Source organism: Amblyomma americanum, chromosome 9 (genome assembly GCF_052857255.1).
Source record: "Amblyomma americanum isolate KBUSLIRL-KWMA chromosome 9, ASM5285725v1, whole genome shotgun sequence".
NCBI classification, from domain to species: domain Eukaryota; kingdom Metazoa; phylum Arthropoda; class Arachnida; order Ixodida; family Ixodidae; genus Amblyomma; species Amblyomma americanum.
This window is the reverse complement of record NC_135505.1, coordinates 131836650-131858405: the sequence shown is the minus strand read 5'-3', so window position 1 is coordinate 131858405 and position 21756 is coordinate 131836650. Positions and strand designations below refer to the sequence as shown.

General features: G+C 45.6%; 1 protein-coding gene across 2 annotated transcripts; it reads left to right on the top strand.

Moving 5' to 3' along the window:
- The first annotated feature begins 10 nt into the window (after positions 1-10).
- On the top strand, positions 11-21095 carry LOC144104398 (putative lipid scramblase CLPTM1). Of its 2 annotated transcripts, none has more exons than XM_077637381.1 (13): positions 11-250; positions 2263-2493; positions 4787-4945; positions 5650-5767; positions 6653-6738; positions 9487-9604; positions 10440-10542; positions 11579-11811; positions 15113-15288; positions 16574-16684; positions 16828-16963; positions 17999-18166; positions 19554-21095. In XM_077637381.1, the coding sequence occupies exons 1-13, from the start codon at positions 176-178 to the stop codon at positions 19748-19750; spliced, it is 1911 nt and encodes a 636-aa protein (XP_077493507.1). In that variant the 5' UTR covers positions 11-175; the 3' UTR covers positions 19751-21095. The 2 variants fall into 2 exon arrangements, with proteins under 2 accessions (XP_077493507.1, XP_077493506.1); XM_077637380.1 differs by having other exon boundaries at positions 37-250; positions 4787-4949; positions 5654-5767.
- Positions 21096-21756: the final 661 nt, after the last annotated feature.

Sequence of the window (21756 nt, the reverse complement as noted above, 5' to 3'; positions counted from 1 at the left end):
GCGAACTGCCGAAGAGCATCCGAGCACACTGGGGGAAGGGTCGATCGCTCTTCGCAGTCATTCACTGCGGCTGGGGCCAGTGGGTATTTGCTGTCGTCGCAACCAATTCAAGAATTTCCAGCGGGCGATCAAAGCGAGCCCACCGCCTCGATCGCTATTCCTAACCGTCGATGCCATGACAGAAACGTTGGAATCCCGAGCGGTCGTCCGCGCAACGAACGGCCAGGTTTCGAACCCAGCGCAAGATGCGGTGAGCGCCCGATATACGACTCCGCAGTTCGGCGTTGCGCTTTTTTTTTTCTTTTTGACCGATGCCGTTAGCGGTGTCGGTCAACTTTCGATTTCCTGCGCATGCTTCATTTGCTCGTCTTTGGCCGGGTCCGTAATGAGAACGGATTAAAGGGCGTTTCCCAGTCGGAGTTGGCGCTGCCGAGCGAGCCGTCGTGACTTTGTCCAATGCTTCGCCGTAATGCTTCGGAGCTGATTTGGTAACGTTAACTGGCGTTGGCGTTTGGAGAAGCGAAAGGTTCGCTTTGATACAAGGTACGTAACTGTGGTGCACGATCCTTAAAGAGCAGCAAACATGACGTGATCGTTTCGTACTATCTTGTGTTACCGGAGAATCGCCCTGAATTCATGCAGAACTGTACCGTTTTCAACTTCCCACGAAACCCGTGTCTTCAACAGCAAGCTTGGTTTCTGTCAGATTTCTGTTCGCTTTGTGAAGGACAAACAGGCGGAGAATGTACGGGTGTGAGGAAAATCTCCGATCTCGTGCGTCGCGCATTTCTCGAGGTTGGGTCAAGGCCTCTGGAGGCATACTTATTTGTAAAGCTTGTTATCCGTTGAAACCCCGCACTAAACGAAACACGCCGGTGTGCGTTTCGATATCGCTGCCTCATGGCTGTTAATCTAACGTGAGCTGCACAGTTCTTATCGGTGACTCGTAAAGAAAATGACCCGCGAGGTAATCTTGCCCAGATATGACTCGCCGCAACGTTGGTTTTCGTGTTTTGGAGTTATCTCTGTGTGCATGAACGGCGATCCCTCATCACTCTCATTTCTTTTTTTTTTCCTTAGCGACTAACACAAGGCGAGTCACTGATTATTGAAAAGTAACAATAAAAAAAAAGCTGTGCTTTGCTGCACAGGCTGCACATGCTTGCGCTGCCTCGGCGCCGCAGGTGTTCACGAAACGCGCTGCGCCGCAGGAAACGGACAGCAGCTGTGACGTCACTGTAAGCGGAAACGCTGAGCAGCTTCTACGTCATGCCGTTTTCCCACGTGAGCTGCTTCAAAACCTTGCAGACAAAACCTTAGGGAGATCTGACAATCCCTTTGGGCTTCTGCACTTCATTTTAAAGTGAAAGCTTTGCTAGGCTATGTCGGCGGTTTCGTGTCATCAAAACTTATCCGCAGCCATTGTGAGGAACTGGAAAGAAAACGCCTAAAAAGTGCTTATAATCGAAGGAGAATAATGTGAGGATGCGGCGCAAAAAATTTGGTGACGATAGGATGAATAGTTAATTAGAGCCAAAAATGTGCAAAAAGTGGCCGTGGCCAAGGCAAAAGTAGCGCCAAATTTAAAACGCCGGCAGTGTAGTACCACGTGACCAGAAGTGTGGGCGGAGCCAATGCGCGGCGCCAAATTTGAAAGTTTGGAACGAAGCATCGTGGGAATTAGATGAATTGCATAAAGTCTCAGGCAAATAGAGGCAAAGATTGCCGAGGAGGCGTCAATGCTTTCGTATTACTCCAATGTGGGTTACCGCAGTGATCTCGAATTTTTTTTTTTATGGTGTATACTTGGATGTGAGAAGCAATACCGGATTTTGCGAGCTTCAATTGGCAAAGGTGGCTGGATCAGTGCCAGTGTCAAAAGAAGTGACTTTTTTTAAAATTTCACTTATGTAATCGCATTTCAGTGGAAGTTTATACAAGGCGAAATAGGAAACCATGCATCAAAGCCAAGCGCCTGTGTCGTGTCCGTCTTTGCCTATGTGCCGTGTCTTTTGTGCGCTTCATCCACTCAATCCTTTGACTAGTTTGTCATTCTAATAAAACTTAGTGCTTGCACAAGAAGTGGAGTAAGTGATGAGGAGTACACTATCGTTATTTCATTAGCATTCCACTGTAATTTGTTCCGTAGGATGAAGCACCGAAGCACTGAAACTGCCTCTGGTATTGTCAAAATGTTGTTCATTTCTCTAGCTTGTCGTGCAGATCCAGGGTGTAAAAGGCACATTTTTTTTTCTTTTTCAGGCTGTTGCAGCACAGAATGACAGAAACCCTGAAAATGCCCAGCAGCAGCAACAGCAGCCAGCCTTCTCGTACTGGTCGGTGTTCAAGGGCCTGCTGTTTCGTGCGGCCATCATCTACTTCATGACGAGCTTCTTCCGCGGCCAGCCATCCAGTCAGACGGCCGGCAGCGGGAGTGGCCAAACTGGAGCTCCACCCCCCTCGTCTAACCTTTACCCCAACGGAACTGTCATGGTGAGAAGTTTTGGACTAACTTATCTGAAGCAAGAGTTTGGTGAGCTCGTTGACAGGTATCCTTTTTAGCGCACATCCAGGATTTATTAGCAGGGGCTTGCGAATATTTGGAATTTCGAATACAAATCGATTATGTTTGCTTTTTGGTCATGTTCGATTGGGAAAAATGATGTTCCAAGATTTCCAAATACCCTGCATGGTGACTAAATACTGCCATGCCATGAAATTTTTTTACTCTAAAATGCTTTTTATTTTTTCCAAAATCCTTGACATATCAACATAGATTAGAAGCTGCCTCTGTGTTTAGGTTCCTGAATTTTTTATTATAACTTATTATGGATACCTTTTCCTCGTTTTTTTAGAAATCGCTCTGTCACTAAGTGATAATTTAAATATTTTAAATTTACGGCAAAAATTTCAAAAGAAAATAAAATCTGTGAGACATCTTGTCATTTAAGAGGGTTGTGTTATTATTTTAGTTGTGCTATAGTAGGATATCATGGGCTATGCATCAAAATTCTTTAAACATTGCCTAGTAATTAGCTGCTTGTTTAAGTAACAAGGAAAGCTTTAAAGGGGCTGCGAAACACCGCTTGAATGGATGCCGGTTACGCTTCAGTTGGATTCTTTATGTCACACAGATGCTGACTCAAAAAGAATTACGAGAATCGATGCATAGGAATGGGAGTTATTCAATGAAGAAATTTCAAAATACAAGCAAACAAAATGCTGCCCTCAACTCGATTTTCATGCAGCTTCCCATTCCCATTTCACTCTCCCAATGACAACACTCAGGGCGACCAATCAAAACAGCCTATCTTAGCACGTGGCGGAAATTTGCACTCCTTGGTTGCTTGTTCTCTGTAACTCAATCATGCCAAGGCTGGCAGTGCCATTTGCATGGTTACAACAACCATGTGAACGCCCAGCTGACCCAGCGATGCTTCACCGTCACGTCGACGGCACAGAAGGGAACACTGATCAGTGACATTCCCTTACTTATGGATCCGAACTCGAGCGCGAGATACTGTGACGGTGTGACAGCCTGCACAAGATATCAGACACATTTAGCATAGCGCGTACTGCTACTGCTTACCACCGAGCATCGCCCGTCGCTCTTAGCGCGCTGGTTGGCCACGGCGAACAAGGAGCGCGCGCTGTTGACGGGAATGTGGCGCCAGATGGCGCCACAGCTCGGTGATTCTTCACAAACTGACGATGTGCACTGCCTGCTAAATGTGAAATGAACGCATCTTTCCTTGGGACCGAAACGAACGCTTAGAGAGTGCAATGGCTCGATCGGATCGATTCCGCAAAGCCGCTCTCAGATACATAGAGAGTAGCCATAAGTGTTTAGTGCTAGGTCATAGGATTCGATGCAAAAAGTAGCCAGTGCCTCTGGTGGCGTGTTTTTGTTTTACTTGATTTACAGTGCTTTTATCTAGGGCAAACAAGCTGGTTTTGTTAATGTAATATAAAACACAAAAACTTGACAAAACGTATCTCTAGTTATTAACCCAATTTGCAGTATATTTGCTCTTTGTCCAATCATCAAGCTCGCACAAAGTGATGTCATATCCACTGCTAAAAACCGCCACTGTATGGTGACACCGTCAGCGCAACGAATTTGTTTTTGCGAGCTAATTAAAATATTAAAAGCCACAGTATACGTGGTACGGCCGATGCTAAAAGCATCACTATATCTCATTCTATGCAACCAATAGGCAAAACAATGCACTGAAAATGTGTTTCGGGGCCCCTTTAACACTGGAATTTTTTTTTTTGTCAGGGAGGAATTCTATGCGTTGGTCACTGCAAACTTTTGTGTTCAAGTGCCTGGTGGTTCAGAGAAAGAAAGTGGCCGTTGAAAGGTTCCGAAATGCAATTGGACCTGCTAAAGCGATTTGGAAACAATTATTGTCGAGTGGTTTTGCCTGGTTACAGTTGTGGAAGCATCATTAAAGTCGTTCCTCTCTCTCTCATTTTATTTTGTGTAACCTATACATACAGACTTGATGGGGCTAGTGTTTTTCATTTAGGGCCTTTGCGACACAAGGGTACTTATGAGAGCAGCTCATCTGTAAGCTAGTGGCCGGTATAGGCTTTTTTAGACACACTTGGGTAATGCCTACCTATTTGATTTTTATTTTTTGTCTCCAGGTGGGCTCATGAGGCTGGATAAGTCTGATTCTGATCTTAGTTCACAGTTCCTGTTGCATGCTGTTACTGCATGAAATGTGGAAGCCATGGAATATTTGTCGGTTTAATTTTACTGTCATTCTTCCGACTTCAGGACATGCTTATGTACATCTCGGAGGACTCTACCTTTGACCGCTTCGATGACCCAGACGCTCTGGTGTGGAAGGAGACAGGCATCATTTATGGCGACTGGTTTGGTGGTCCAAACGGCGATGCCACCTACACGAAAAACACAAGGTTCAGGCCATCGGAGGCAAGTCGTCAACTTCTGCTTTATTTACTCTGTAGCAAACATGCTTAACGTCGAGTCTGAATTCTGCGACAAAAATGTAAACTTTTTATTGAGAAATCTGACTCAAAATTTTGTTTTTCTACAAGTAGAAAGGTGCGTGATCAGTATCCCAAAACTTACCCAATACCACTAATGCCTTTAACATGTAAGGCACCACCTTACACTAATACTGATGCTTCATAAGAGTATGACTTGATTGTTCTTGTCACGATAATCGAATTAAACAAGCTGCTATCCGCAGATATGAGAGGCACCTAGAACATAAACGTTGTTCACCTCAGTTAATTAATTAATGGGACAGACATCCAGACCAAGAAAGTGTAGGCGGGCTAGTTATGTGCTGATGTAAAATGTTCTAGAAGCAGCGAGTGTTGTTGAACTTTCAAGGAACACATGAACAGAAGTGAAATTTAAAATCCCTCTAATGACAGCGCTATGTAAGTTGCACCAAGAAAAAATCCGAGTGCTGGCATTCATCTTCTGAACACTGGGGCAGGAGATGTGATACAAACACTAAATGTGCCTAACTACAATGTGGCTAAGCCTTCTTTGTGCAAATCAAGTGCGGGCTGCCTCACCTACTGTCGGTGATATATGAACTAGTAGTATTTCTTAGCCCCACAGCAGAGAGAAACTAAAGGCTTTCCGTTTCCTCTTTACTCCAGAAAGTGAAGAACAACGGTACAATCTTTCTCCACGTCTACTTCGTGCTAAATGGCTACTCGCCTGATCCCAAGGCTGGAAAGGACTACTCCAAGACACACACCGTCTATCGCAAAAAACGTGAGTGTCCAGAGCCTCTGCGCTCAGTGAAGGCACATACAGTGGTTTCTGTTTAATGGAATCAAGAATTCTGTAATGCAGACTGGTTACATTTTTGATGCAGCTAAAGTTTGAATAAGAGAGGTGAAACTTCAATCATGTAATGACACAACTCCTTGTACTTGCTGTTACAAAAGTTCCCAGGCCAACGCACTTATGGCAAAAGTGGATTTGCTTGTTCTTTTTGGTGGAATGGCTGTGTTCATTTTTTTTCGTGCTAGCTCGAGAGCAGTAGTGGAGTTTTTCCTCAGCATGTTTAAAAATGTGAACTGGTTTGTAGTGGGGACAAGTGGATTGCCCTGCAGCTTCGTAGTCATTGTGGTCACATTTTGGAACCTTTGGAATAGAATGTATAGGAATTCCTGATTTTTTTTTTCTCAGGTAAAATAAAATTTGCACATAGGCATTGTCCACATCTATTGTCCACCAGTCCACATCTGAAGATTTCAGTGCAGTGCAAGCTTTTTACTTACTAGTTACTTAGCACACTGGTGGGATAGATTTCTTTTGTTTTTTTCTCCATGTCTTAAACATTTAGGATGTCCACATTTAGGGATGGCCACAACATGTACTAGGATACGCAGGCTTTCATCTGTGACTCAGCTTGTCTGTTGTTCATTTGTAGCACGTGAGGAAATCTCTTATGGAACTGCCTCTATGATGTTCCATCCTTGTTGTTGGCATGAAGTATGAAATATTTGAGATTTTAAAAAAATCCCACTTCTGCTGGCAGCATGCGGTTACTTCATACCTCATCCCATTCAGACTTTGCTGGTTTGTGTGATGGAGGACTTGTTTTTATGACATACTGAGCAAATCTTTTTCCTTTCTTTGGCATTCTTCCAGAGCTGAACAAATACAAGAAACTGCGTTACAAACGGACTCAAAACTTGCTGACTGGAGAAACGGCCGCCACCCCAGAAATGATTGAGGTACGTCTTGCCTGTTTGGCTTCACCGTTAGTGTCAGTGAGACACTGCATGCCAAAGATGGTGAGGTTCTGTCAGGACCGGCAGAATCATAGTTAAAGCGACTTAGAGTGATTTCGATGGGCAGACGGGGTGAGCTTGAAGGCTGGCGCTTCTGCCCACTGACTTCATCAGGGTAGGGGACGTTCGGCGAGGTATGTAACCCTAATCGATGGCTAGCTACCGCGAGCAGCGATTTTTTTTAAAATCATTTCTAAATTATAGGGTCTATTGCAGAGCTTTCAAATTTAATGTGAATACCCACGAAGGCCACCTCTACAGATCTGTTGCACTAGAATATGTCCATCGAAATCATTTCAGGGACCCTTTAAGGTGTGATAGGACGATGGAGTATGAAAGAAATCAAAAAGAAAAAGGGACAGAAAATTGCATGAAAATGTGTTCACCCAGTGGAATAGACTATAGAATAGGTTAGGCAATAAAAGAAAAGGATGCAAAGGACCTGTGTAATAAACTGCAACATGAGGGCAGTTAGAGGAATAACTTCGGATTTGCAACTGAACCCACCAAGTCTATGCCTATTTGGCTTAGGTTTCGGGTTTTCTTATTCAAAGAAAGCTCTTGTGCTGGAGAAGTACTTTGATTTGGGCTAGTTGGTTCATATCTTGAAAGAAGTTAGGACGGCGGCTGGATTTGATCTTCAGAGTGCAGGGCATTGGTGGCCGATGTTTTCTTTCTTTTCGAAGGTCGAGTAGAAAAAAGTGACGTTTTGTTTCATAACGAAAGTGGAAATGTATATAAGGAGTACTAGAACTACTTCTTCACCACGAGAGAATCAATTTAGCTGAGCACTGCGTCTAAAATCACACGTTACAAATAATGTCTCATGTGTCCAAGAAGCAGATCATTTGAGGAAGGCGACATAGGTTGGTCTTGAGGCTGTTTGATGCTGGCAATACAGGTACAGCCTCCGTCAAAAGTCTTTGGGCCAAAGGGTTTGCCTTTTGGCTCTTTTCTGAACCACCTCCAACACCTCTGAAGCTCTAAATTCCCGTAGGGCGAGGAGAAGCATTGCATTTGGCATTAAATAAATTTTGGTCTTTAGGCCCACTGTATGAAGTGCTCTGTATATATGGCTCGAAATAAAATTGCATGGCCCAAGGATTTACCAAGGATGTGCATTGAATGGCTGGCAGCTGTGGGCACTGACTGCACAGTGTTTGCATAGGTTTTTATATCATCGCATAATTAGGTGTTTGTGGGGATTAGTGTGCTTTTTGTGAAGATGGAAAGCTTTAGGATTGGGGGAATCCAGCACCAGGCTTGTGTTCATTGAATGCAGCATCTCTTAAGGCTAAGAAGAGAGATGTTAAAAAGAGAAAGTAGACAGATAAAAGTGTTCATGCTTCTTATATGCATCGTTGTTTTTTTGCAGCATATAATGCGCGTTCATAATCCTTATTATCAAGGAATGTCTTCGGTGCTTTTTGGATTGTGTGACGTGCAGAACGATTCTGGCCAAGAACTAAAACACTCAGCATAAAGGCAGACTCTGGGGTTTTTTAAAATATTTTTCCTTGATAATCACACCACATTCCTTGAAGTCCCCTCGTGCTCCAGTACAAGTAACAGTTTTTTAAATTACCCGAAAACTGAGTACAAGCAACCGTTTTTTAAAATACCAGAAAACTGAGTTCAAGTAACCGTTTCTTAAATTAGCAGACAACTGAGTACAAGTAATCATTTTTAAAATTACCAGAAAACTGTGGAGAACATATGGTGAAAGTTTTGGTAAAGTCAGACAAGGCAGAAAAAACTCCAGTTTTTTCTTTTAAAAGTTTGCTGCTATTTTTTAAATCTTCATCACCATTTGCATCTCCAAAAAAATGTCATTTATTAATAGTCAGTACTTTGCAGCCTGTTTTTTGAACCAGAAACAATAATCTGTTTGAACTTTTCGTGCTTTCTGACGTATTGTCTCTATGGTGACCAAGCTAAGCATACTCGTAAAGCTTGGCAGCTGCCCGAATTCAAAATCAGTCCTGAAATTTGCGGCATTTCATCGCTAGAATTTTTTGGTACAGATATATTTAGACGGAGCAAAAGCTTCGTGTGCCTTCCATTAGCCACAAACATGAGACTCGGTGAAGTGAGTGGCTCCTGTGTGACACCACCATGTGGCCCCAACACAAATCGGCTTTGGGCACATGTTATTTCGAAAAAAATAGTGGTCATCCTTAACGCAATCCAAAGACTCAAGATGTGCCTTGGGTTCCCTCACATGCACATTGCAGCATCGCAAACATCTTGGGGAAACTGCTGGCGTTAGTGGCGATTCATTATGCATATCCATGCATATGATCAACTCCCTAGTGTCTGTTGCACACACATCTTCAGCAGTGCGTCAAACACTGATGTGTCTTAGTGACCTTACGAAAGCATTTACAATACATCACAGGTGCCTGTGCATATCAACTGCACACATTATCTTTACTGTTCATGGCCTCCTTGTAAGCAATATGTAGAGTGTAATAATTAAGTATCCAATCCTAATATCTCCTCATTGTGTGATGAAAAAGGTCTTTTCTTAGCTTTGTTAGTAGTGCGGTTTGGGAGCCTCTGGTTCTCCTGTTAGTGCAGGCAGGCTCCTCATTTCTTGCGAGTGAATCTTGTTAGTAAAAGAGGCTTTCTGTTCCGGTTTTCATAGACTAGCCTGTATTCAGATTTCTTAATTCGTGCCATCTCTTGCAGAAAGCAGAAGCAATGAAGGAAGAGATCTTGTCCCACTGGCACCCCAACCTGACCGTCAACATCATCGACGACCACACCCCGTGGACTCCAGGCCAGGTGCCCATGCCCGTCGATCAGTGTGAGCCAAATGATCTGCATCCTTCCTTGGTTGTCCTTTTACCGAGTGGGAGGCCTCTAGTGTGACCTGAGAGGACGAGGTTTTGAATGCGCCATAATCACGCAAGCGAGCAGTCTGTCGGAGCGAAAGATGTAATCCAAAGAGTTAGAAAACTGTTGAAACAATTCTGGACCTGCCCCTCCTCTCCCAGTGCAGGGTAGTAGGTCAGGGAATGGGCCCATTTCATAAGATGCGGAATTCTCTAGAGAGTGTACGAAATTCGTCAGGTATGCAGAAAACTGGTTGTAAAAAAAAGCACATGGGGTACTACAGAAGTGGATTACACTCAGTTCTAGTAATGCAAGTCAAGCAAAAGTGGCGGATCAAAGTTTCAAATCGTGAACGTTCCACCTTCAACGTATCCGCTTTTGTTTTGCACTTTGCAAGCGCGCCATTATGAGGCATTACTTTTTATCGACAAAGGTGCAGTTCAGGGCTGCTATGAGGCAGTGGACAGCATGCTGCGAGTAAAAATTCCAAGAACGTTCTCTTTTTAAATTAGCCTGCTTTTCACTGTGCCATGATGAAAAACGCCACATATTTTTCTCTGAGCGTCGAGTGGCTTTGGTGCCTGTAACTGCCACCTGCTGGTTTTTTGCAAAGAAATCATGCTTTTTCTGCAGTTCTTGTTCGTACATGCGGATTTAGCGTCTACTTCTGTATGACCTGCAATCTCGCAGAATACTATACAGAGAAGTTTATTGTTTTTCAGTTGTGTAACTTCGGAAGCTCCACTTTTTTTTTTTGCGTAGTTGTTGCATGTAGCGGGTCTTTTCCATGTATCCCCCCCTTACAGATGTGGAGTTTGAACCAGTGACAGGAAAGTACTATCCCATCGTCTACATCAACGACTACTGGAACCTGATACGGGACTACCAGGCCATCAATGAAACTACAGAGTAAGCTTCACTGGGGCAATTCCTTTCAGTTCTAGGAGGAATGGTTTATACTGTACTGGATAGTTTTACCATGCGATGCATTAGCTATAAGATATTTGTCAGTGCCTTTTGACTTCCTTAATGGATGACGAGGGCAAATTGAAGTTAGCTGTTGACAGTGCCGATGTCTTGAGCCAGCGGTGGCGCATGGTTGTTAGTAAACCCCGTCAGCCAAAAACAAGTTTTTTTTTCTTCGTTTTTTTAGTTTTGAATGATATATTTTTCATGACCTCGCGCGATTTGTATGATCGAGATTCTACTGTATGAATTTGGAAAGCCCTGTTTAAGCTGCTTTAACACGCAGCATGGTTGCAAGGGCACAGACCTGGCACTTCTGCAGTCCTGAAGCTGAGCAGTCTGCTTGTCAATTTTTTTGTTTTCCTTATTTTTGGTTGTCTTTCCTCTACAGCAGTAAATTATAAGTCATTGTTATTTTCGTGCAGACCTCCTGGAAAGAAAGGCGTTTAATTATTTTCTATGCCAGCATTCACTTATGGGAAAATGAAACTGAAGACTGTGCAGTGTGTCACATGTGCAACAATTAGACGGAAAGAAAGCAGCATAGTGAGACAATAAACCTGAGTAAATGATGTCCTAGCTGAAATCAAATGGAAGAAATCGACATGGGCAGGACATGTAACATGCAGAACAGATAACTGGTGCGATAACCAAGTCATAGAGTAGAAGAGAATTGAATATAGTGGTCAGACTAAGTTTGCCGAGATACAAACGGGGCGGAGAGGGCGACTCATGACTAGTGCTTCGACTGGGCTACTTGGAGATTGGTCTGGCAGAGAGGCCTTTGTTTCATAGCCACACGGAATTCAGTTTCACTGAATCCTGCCGTGAATCCAGTTTCACTGAACTCGGGGCAGGCGAGGCATGCTTGTCCCCTTTTCTGTGCTGCCTCGGTGCGATTGCTTTGTCCCCCAGGACTACCTTAAATGGCCCCAGCACTAGCACAAGGTTTGACATGGTGTTTGGTGGTGCTGTGCAGGTGGCTGGAGCTGCAGCTGACCTTCCAGCCGCTGAGCATGTTCCGGTGGCAGCTGTACGTGGCGCAGGGCATGCGGTCACTCTCCTTCTTCGGGCAGGACCTGATGGAGGAGTCGGAAGAGGACAAGGACTCCCTCAAGGAGGCCTTCCTGGAGACCTCCCCCTACCTGCTGGCCATCACGGTGGTCGTCTCCCTGCTGCACAGCGTATTCGAGTTCCTCGCCTTCAAGAGTGGTGAGCGGCTAGGGCAGAGACGGGGTATCTCTGATGACAGCCTCGGGAGTGGCCATGTTTAGCCGAGACGAGTGAGAGTTGATCGAACACTGAGTTTGGCATTTGGGATGCAGGATATCCCTAATGTGCTTAAAAATTGCTGTAGTTGAGCCAGGTCAGTTGTGAAACGGAATAGTTTTTATCCGAGCTGAGATATGGAACAGGGGCCGAGTGAGGGTGATTTGATTTTATGTGCGGTCCTAGGATCAGTGAGAGTTACGAGGGTGCCCCTCGTACTGTTTGCTGCTGGGGTGCCCGTGGTTGTCCTGGGTGTAGTACATGTAGTGGTTGGTGGGGAGGGAGGAAGTTTGAGCGCCCCAGCACTATGTGCTGCCCTGAAACAAAACGGACTGGTGGGGTTAAAATAGGGTGCACCCATTGAGTCACTGCTATGTGAAGATGGTCTTTCGCTCATCTATAGGACAGGGGTAGATTGACCTTAGAGCCTCTGCCAGAGCTAGTGCGATCTAGTGCCATGACCTCAGTTTTGCCACGACTAGTCGGTCAGCCACACGGTTAGTTGTGAACATGCAGTCACACCATTGCTCATAACTATGCCAGAGAAGATGGGTGGCTTGAAGCGAGTTTCTTGTGGCATCTTTGACAGTTTCTTTTGGTAATTTTGTTGGCATATCCAGCAGTTTTCCTGTCTTTTCGTAACTGAGTGTGGAAATGTTATTTTACTTACTCCGTGAATTCACTGGGCAACTGTGGAAATAGGCCTGTTGTTTTCATGGACTGGCTGAGCAACTGTGATTATACTGTGCATTCGAAATCTGCTCGTGAAGGTGAATCAGGATGGATGATTCTTGATGAATGGTTAAAAAAAATGAAAATAGACCACTATAAAATGGTTTCAAGATGAATGACCTTGTAAGAGCAGGAGAATGCGAGGCCAGGCCCGAGAGGTTAGTCTGAAACCTGTCTAGTCATAGAAAAGAAGACTATGCCCTGCTGCCTTGGATTTTTACAACCATATATACCGTATTTACTCGCATAATGCTCGCACTCGCGTAATGCTCGCACCCCCCACATTGGCTATCAAAAACTGCAAAATTTTTTTTTCCCCGCATAATCACCGCACCCCCAAAATTACTGCCGCGAGCCGTCTGCTTGTCGTAGCGATCGCCATCTATTGACTGCGGCCACAACTAACTGCCATTGTTGGGCGTGCGTGCTACTAGGCGGCGGTACTGTGCTATCATCCGCTACCACCGCCGCTACCGCTCATCCACTCACCACCACTACGCCATTTTGCGAAGGTGTCTCCAGCTCTCCGGTGTCTCGTAGGCCTCGTTTGCCTTGTTTGCATGTTGCACCGTGCTCTTTGTGCTGCTTCGCCATGGGACGCTGCGCAAGCTACACAGCTGCTTTTAAGCTAAAAGCTATTGAGTATGCGTTGGAACATGGCAACCGCGCCGCCAGCAGACACTTCGGCGTCAACGAGTTTTGCGTCTGGTATTGGAGACGGCAGCACGACGAACTCAAGACGACTGGTAAGACGCGCCGGGCCTTCCGTGGACCAAAGACTGGGAAATTTCCTGCCGTCGAATCCTCTTTACTGGAATATATCAAGGCTCGACGAGCGGATGGGTGTGCTGTGTTGACTGATTTGATACGGAACCAGGCGCTCGTAATCGCAAGAAAGGAGGGAATCCCGGTGCAAGACTTCCGCGCTATTAACGGGTGGGCCACACGATTTATGCGGCGCAATGGACTCTCGCTCAGGAGGCGAACGACGCTTTGCCAGCGCCTGCCCGCAGCCTATGAAGAGAAAATAGTGGACTTCCATCGATTCGTTATAAGGATCCGACAGGAGAAAAACTTCTTGCTCTCCCAGATAAGGAACGCGGACCAAACTCCGCTGAATTTCGATATGCCCAGCAGCAGGACAATCGAACAGACAGGCGCTCGGACTGTGCACGTCAGGACTACAGGTGTCGAAAAACAGAGCTGCACGGTCATGCTAGGCGTGACGGCGGACGGGCGGAAGCTCCCACCGTACGTCATTTTCAAGCGGAAGACCCTCCCGAAAGGAAAGCTCCCCCCTGGTATACACGTGCGCATCCAAGAAAAGGGGTGGATGACCGCGGACCTTATGGTGGACTGGGTGAAGACTGTGTGGGGGCGGCGACTGGGAGCGCTTCTTTTTGCGTCGCTCCTCGTGCTTGATAGCTTTCGGGGCCATCTTCAAGAGTCGGTTCGGGCGAAGTTCAAGGAACTGCGCACGGACCTGGCTGTTATACCCGGCGGCCTCACATCAATGCTACAGCCTCTTGACGTATCTTTGAACAAGCCATTTAAAGATAACGTCCGAAGGCTGTACGCAGAATGGATGGCCGAAGGTGAACATGCCCTGACGCCGGGCGGCAAGATCAAAAGACCGTCCGTGGAGCTGCTGTGCAGCTGGGTATCAGAGGCATGGGGGATGATTGATGTAAACATGGTGGCCAGAAGCTTCAAGAAAACAGGAATTTCGAATGCCCTGGATGCGACCGAGGACCACCTGTGTGGTGTGGGACGACGAAGAAGCATCGGAAGATGAAGAAACCATCGATTCCAGTGTCGACACGAACTCTGATGAAGAGTAGAATTGCCTGCAGGACGTACGCAACGCGAGTAGTGACGGGGAGGTTGCGCGCAGCAAATAAAGTGCTTTAGCAGCTTGAGCTTACGTTCACCCTGTACTTTCATAACGAAGGTAAGTTACGCTTGAAAGTAATGTTTCCGTTATATTTACAAATGCGGACCTGACAATCCTGATCTTGCACCCATTCATCTTTGCATTTAACACTCCGAAACATTTGCTTGAAAATTTTCCCCGCATAATTATCGCACCCCCAAACTTCGCGTTGATTTTCAGGGAAAAAAAGTGCGAGGATTACGTGAGTAAATACGGTACATATCAAGGCTGTGGCATTTTGTTATTTCTGTGCCACATGGCAAGCACAACTTGTTTGCCACAACAGGTAATGACTGCTCGGCCAGTGAGAGCTGGAGGTGTACTCGGTTCGGTGTGTGAAATCTGAACGACTGCTGCGAGGCTTACTCCTCAAAATTAACTCCTCCACAGTAGCCATTGTGCAGTAGTCAAATTCATAGCCCACACGCAGCATCAGGATGTTAATAACATAACAGAAAGGTTGTTACAGTACTGAGTACTTAGTACCTTGGGAATCATTTTTTTCTCCTTTAGCATAGCCAACAATCTCTGGTTTTGTGTGCTTATGCATTTCTCGCTTCCCTTGTCTTTCCACAATAGACATCCAGTTCTGGCGCAACCGCAAGAGCTTGGAGGGCCTGTCAGTGCGCTCTGTGTTCTTCAACGTGTTCCAGTCGGTCGTGGTGCTGCTCTACATCTTTGACAACGACACCAACACGCTAGTGCGGCTGTCGGTGTTCGTCGGGCTGCTCATCGACATCTGGAAGATCCACAAGGTATGCTGAAGCTGTTAGTTCTGTCTTTGCGGACACACCCTTGCTTGTATTGGTGAGGATTTCAAGAAAGATAACCTTTTCTAACCTGTAGCCTATTGTATGAATAGCATTCAGCTATTTTTGCCCATGGGTTGTATATGTTTCGATGAAGTGATAGTATTGAAAAAAAAAAAAAAGAAACTGTCGGCGGGTCACTATGCCCGTGTAATGTGAGATTCAGCGGCATCTATTTGTGGTGCTCAATGGACCATTCGAAGTGCTGCAGAGTGGTGCCCTCTGTGTGCAGAGGTGCGAACGGCTCGAGCATTAGCTCATGCTGCTGTGCCCAGAGGGCAGCACGCAACCGTGGCGCAGCGTGCAGTGTAGTGCCTCTCGCCTTTTCCTCCGCCATTTGAAACTCGTTACTCCATCATGTTATGTGAACGTTAACGCCGACAACGACAACGCTGCAGAAGCGGGAAATGTGCCCTTAACAGCTGCCGCTGTGCAACATAATTAATCCTTTAAGACACTTTGTACACAATTGTTGTGGATTGAGAGCTTTTCGTGGGAGCTTGCAATAGCTAGCAGCGATTGCTTTGATTCAGGCGAATTTAGCACCCGGTATACACTAAATAGTGTTCTTTTTGTGTTAACTAGCAAATGCAGTAAATATTTCTCAAGACTCTGAACCTGGATAGTATGTCTTTCGCCATTTTCATGCAGACTGGTTTTGCTGCCCGTAACGATGTAATTTTTACTGCACATATAGCGTCATGTGCATCTTTGAAAAAAACAAAACAAATTTCCTTATTAAGTGCTTGTGGCACGAACCCTGTTGCGTCTGTGTTAAAATTTGCAACCATTGTGACAGTTTGCATGAGCTTTAATACATGCCCGTAGAACAATTATTAATTTTTCCGGTTGCAAAATAGACTGTTCTCATGTGAACTGTGCGTAAAGTATTTAAACTGAAAAGTAAAGTTTTCGAAGAGAAGTGGCGATCAGCTCCTGTAGGGGTTCAATGAAACATCAGAATGTACTTCAGAAGTAAAAAAGCACTAACACCAACAAGGACTGGAGAACAAAAAATGGCGCAGCATGCAACAGTGCCACTATAAGCTGGTTTTATATCTAGCTGAGACGCACCCACCGCGAAATGCGTTTTTATATAAATATGGAATGCACAAGAGCACACCGCTTCTCTGCTGTCAGCATGCTAGCCTCTGTGCTCCAATGGCCGATGCTACTTTCTCAAGAACGTTGCCATATTTCACATGTGTGCACTTTTTCACTATGCTTGCAGGTGGTGAACATATCAGTGGATAGGGAAAACAAGCTCCTCGGGGTATTCCCGCGGATTCGCATGACAGACAAGTGCACCTACGTCGAGTCATCGACACGGGAGTACGACCTGGTAAGCGTCAACAGTGTCACAACTCTGTTGAGGCACACATAGGCACGTCTATTTCGCTGATGCAGGGCTGAAAGTGCAGCGGATGTGTTAGACAGACTGGCACTCGCGTGTAATATGTCATCGCTTCTCGTGCCCCCTTACAGATGGCGTTCAAGTACCTGTCATGGGCGCTGTTCCCTCTGCTGGCGGTGTACTGCGTCTACTCGCTCATGTACCTCGAGCACAAGAGCTGGTACTCGTGGGTGCTCGGTGCCATGTATGGCTTCCTGCTTACCTTCGGTGAGTGAAGTGCTTACCTTCGGTCGTGACAAGCCTGCACATCATCATCATCATCAGTGGCTCAGCTGCATCCACGAGAGGAGAAAGACCTCCCATGCTAGCCTCCATACAACCCTGTCCTGCATTGACTGCGGCCCCTTATCCCCCTGCAAACTTATTAATCTCATGCACCCACCTGACTCTCTGCCATCCCCTGTTATGTTTGCCATCTCGTGGAATGCACTCTGTTAACCTGGAGTGATCGTCAGTTATCTTGCCCTCACGTTACATGTCCTGCTTTGGTTGCACATGAGGCTTACACATAAGGTCCTTCTATACTGAAAAGGTAGCGACATTCCCCTTGTCGTGCTGGCTTTGTCCATGGTCCTTCTTGTTCATCCGTGCATGAAAGCAGCCTCAAAGAAAAAGGTAAAGAACTTCTCATTGCGCACAGAAAAAAAAAGCAAAGCTTTGCAGGTTTTGTGCACTTTGATCATAATCACTTTTCATTTCAGGTTGTTTTATTCATTGGGTAATAATATTTTGAGCGCTCGGCTACTGACATGAAAGAAGCGGGTTCAGTCCCGGCCGCGGCGGTCTAATTTCGATGGAGGAGAAATTCTAGAGGCCCGTGTGCTGTGCGATGTCTGCATGTTAAAGAACCCCAGGTGGTCGGAATTTCCGGAGCCTTTCACTATGGCGCCTCTCATAGCCTGAGTCGCTTTGGGACGTCAAACCCCCATAAGCCCATACACATTATGAAAAACTGAAAGTGTAAAGTAGCAAACAGGGAAATTCTTGGCTGCGAAAATTTGGCACAATGGAAGCGACGTGCTGAAATGAGCTGGGTAGCAACTTGCGCACCATTCTTGTTATTGTTCTGGTACTCTCTACTGTTTGGAGCACATCCTGGCATGCTTTATTGGTACCTGTAGGATTTGAGGTGGCAGGTACCAACGTCTCGTATAGTTGTTTAGAGCGCACGGTTTCCAAGCAACTAGCAGAGGATGTGCGAATTCCAGTGTTTAAAAATGGCTGCCGTTTCTGCTCTTGCAGGCTTCATCATGATGACGCCGCAGCTGTTCATCAACTACAAGCTCAAGTCGGTGGCGCACCTGCCCTGGCGCATGCTGACGTACAAGTTTCTCAACACCTTCATCGACGACATCTTTGCGTTCGTCATTAAGATGCCCACCATGTACCGGCTCGGCTGCTTCAGAGACGGTGAGCTTTTAAGGGGCACTAGTTTTAGGTTGATGGGTTACGAGCCTCTAATTACAAAAATGCTGCTACCATCCACTTAAAAGCGAGACTGAAATGAAAGAATGAGATGGGCGTCGCCCCCCATTGGCCGTTTTCACAAGCAGGCTAAAGCGACAGGTGCGATTTTTTTTTTGTCTTTCGCTGCATAAAACGGAGATGAAGGATTGCGCATGCAAATATTTAGGCAACTTGTACTTTCCTGCCACTAGTGGAGTTTTACTGTTCATGAACACAGAAAGGAAAACTAAGCTCGAGGAAATTTAAATTAAGCAGATATGGGAGACCGGAAATCATCACCAGTGTTCCGAGCTTAAATTGGAATGATTCTAGTTATAACTCCACCCTTGTCGGCTATGAAATAATTATGTGCAGCCGGACAGAGTCATGAAAGAAACAGCTGTTGATTTTTGCCAAGAACAGAGACATGACGGAGCCGTCTTCATTGGCCCCTCAAGGAATTTTCTTGCATGTACTCCCGGCTTGTGAAACTCCTGTGAAGAGATTGCACTTTGCTGCTTTTTTATTTGTGCATAAAAAGACTGTACCTAAATCCTTGCACATCAGCACTGCTCTTAACCTTACATTCCTGGTTTCAAAAATGATGTTCTTTGCCATAGTTTTTGTGCTATTATATGTGTCTTTATTTTTATGGTTGAATCTTATTTCATGCACCGATTGCTGCCAATACCTACTATTCGTACTCCTTAGTGTTCCACTGTGGCTCAGTGTTTATGGTGCTTGGCTGCTAACCCAAAAGACTTTGGTTCGATCCCGGTCGCGGCGGTTGCGTTTCGATGGAGGCGAAATACTAGAAGCCCGCATACTGTGCGATGTCGGTGCACATTAAGAAACCCCAGGTGGTCGAAAAAATCCGGAGCCCTTCACTGCGGCGTCCCTCGTAGCCAGAGTCGCTTTGGGACGTTAAATCCCCATAAGCCCAAACCCAATCTACGTAACGACTATTAACACCTAGGAATGCAGCACGAAAGCAAAAACGCTGCAACAGTCAGCCGCCACAGCGGCTTTTCTGCATTGCAGCGGTACAAGGGGGTAAAGCATCCGAAAACAATGCGAAAGTGATCCTGGTTACTTTCGCCATTGCCGTCGACGAACTGGATGTGTTGCAAAGTTTCTTCCGTGCTAAGGACAGTACCAATGTGGGCTGAATTCTGCGAGCTCTTGAAAAGGAGCTGTTCAGCTCTTGTGCCAAGAGATGCTAATCGACATTTTTATGAAGTCGGTTTGTCATTAGTAAATGTTTTTGTACCCCATTGAACAGATTGGAAGATTCTTGGATGTTTCTGATGGTTGGAAAACATCGGGTCTGGCTGTTTCTTTGTCTTTTCAGACATCGTTTTTCTAATATTCTTGTACCAACGCTGGATCTACCGTGTGGATCCAACGCGAGTCAACGAGTTCGGAACAAGCGCCGTCGACGACGCTGGGGCGTCCGGAGGGGAACAACCCAACGGTGCACTACCGGCACCTTCCGAAGGAGACGTTGCAGCTGCAGAGAAGCCAGAGGAACTAAAGAAGAATGAGTGACTTGCGTCTCAATTGCCGCCACTGTCACGGCCGTGCAGGCCAGTTGTCTCACTGTTTTTTTTTTGGTCGCGTCTAGTGTGTCAAGTCTCCCTGTGGGGGATTAACCCTCCCCCTCCCCCTCATCTTTGCTGTGTAAAGTGTTCATTTGCCAAAAAATAAGTGAGAAAAAAAATGCGAGAAAAAGTGTGCTTTACAGAAAACTACTTCAGCGAGTGTGTTGACGCCAGTGTCCAGGGAAGCCGTGCTTCCTCTCGCAGGATAATGAAAAAACAAAAACAAAACAAGTGCAGTGATTTAGAAAGTGCTGTGGTGTGCTGTGAACTTAAAAAAACTGCCTCACGTGATTTGAGAGGAAAGTAAGCACCCACCTTTTTGTCACAGAACTGTGATGTAAAAAGATTTTTTCTCGCCCCCCCCCCCCCCGCCACCCCCCCCCCCCCCTCCCCCACCCCCCCCCCCCCCCCCCCCCCCCCCCCCTCCCTCCCTCAGGCTTTTTGTACATTGTTTTTGGTGTATACACTATCCAGAAAGCCTTATTGTTTTATTTGGTCAAAAACAGCTTTTGCTCGTTTTTGTAGTTGTTCTTTTTGGCTGAGCCAGAGTTTTTGTTTCGCGGTTAGGCTTTTTGCAGTTTAGGAACAAGGGTATTTAGGTGTTCTGAAAGTGTGGCAAGGATTTTGAACCAAAGGGTGCATTCTATTTAAATTAAACAATATTTTGGACGTAGAAAGACAAAAAGAAACTGGTTTTCTATGCATTTGATTCTTTCTTTTTGAGCCATGATCTGAACTACCTGTCCATCAGATGTGAACTGTCATTTTGCTTTTGGGTACAGGCTCCAATTTCATTAGTTAGGAATACATATGGTTGGATTTTGTTTGCCTGTACAGGCTAAGGAAAAAACAAAGTAATGTAATATTATCAGATTTGGAAGCTTACGTTCATTTCAGCTTCTCTGCGCGCTGTTTAGTCATGCAGTGAGGTAAGCAGGAAAGTTTTAGCACAGGCAAAGCCATCATGGCAAAACAGAGAAAAAGATACAACACCTACATTGATTTTACTTTGTAGGTTTCCTTGCTGGCACTTTTTTTTCTTTTTTTCAGTTCGTTCTCGAACACATCTGCATTGCTTTTAACATGCAGTGTGTTTCAGTGTACATAGGACCTGTTCAGTTGTATGTAGTGTAAAGATGCCAAGAAAGCAAAGGAGTGATTTCACTGAGTGTACTGTGTGTGACACGCATTCTCTTGTTGATTTCCATTTGGAACATTTTTGAAGTCTTTCGTATCCACATTCATGGTTGCGACGACTGCATAATTAAAGACGAGTCCCATGCCACAGGTTACCACCTTGCAGAGTGTGTTTTCTCGGAAATGTGTCTGCATCACCAAGTTGCTGTCAAGCTTGCTTGTCGTTTCCATGCGCATCCACCTTCTCAAGGACACATGAAGGTCATTTGCGAGAACATCATCATCCTAAATTATAAGCAACTGTAACTGTTGAGTGAAGTTAGCATATTAATTCAAAGGGGATTGTGAAGTGATTTTTTTAATGACGAGTTTTGTGGGTAAACCGGAAAAGTTACGGAAATGAGAACCTGCCGCTTCTGTGCGTTTGATGGCGCGTTGCGCCCCCTCTGTTTCGAGCTACATACTATAGCAGGTAAAGGTACGTTTCAGTTGGCTCAACAGATGACGCCATTGTTCTGGTTTTGCACTTTCACGACTGAAGGAATTGTTACCAAAAGGTGGGAGAAAGGCAGCTGAACTCAAAACGAAGAGGAGACGGGGTGGAAAGATCATTAAGCTTAACTCAGAGCCACCAATTCATATCTGCGTTTTCTTTCGCTACCGACAGATCGCCACTGACCACGACTGAAAGCAGGGCTGTCGTGTGTGGTGTGGCGTCTATGCTTTTTATGTAAAATGGTTCAGAGATGCTGGCATGAACACAAGAGTGGAACGTCACCTGGTCGCAACGTTCGTACTGATGTTGAAAGACGCACA

Excerpts from the sequence above, each read along its gene's own strand:
- LOC144104398 (XM_077637381.1), top strand. The coding sequence starts at position 176 with ATGACAGAAACGTTGGAATCCCGAGCGGTCGTCCGCGCAACGAACGGC. Across the intron at positions 11,812-15,112 it reads GTTCCTCGCCTTCAAGAGTG|ACATCCAGTTCTGGCGCAAC; the intron begins GTGAGCGGCTAG and ends TTTCCACAATAG. Across the intron at positions 16,685-16,827 it reads CGACACGGGAGTACGACCTG|ATGGCGTTCAAGTACCTGTC; the intron begins GTAAGCGTCAAC and ends GCCCCCTTACAG.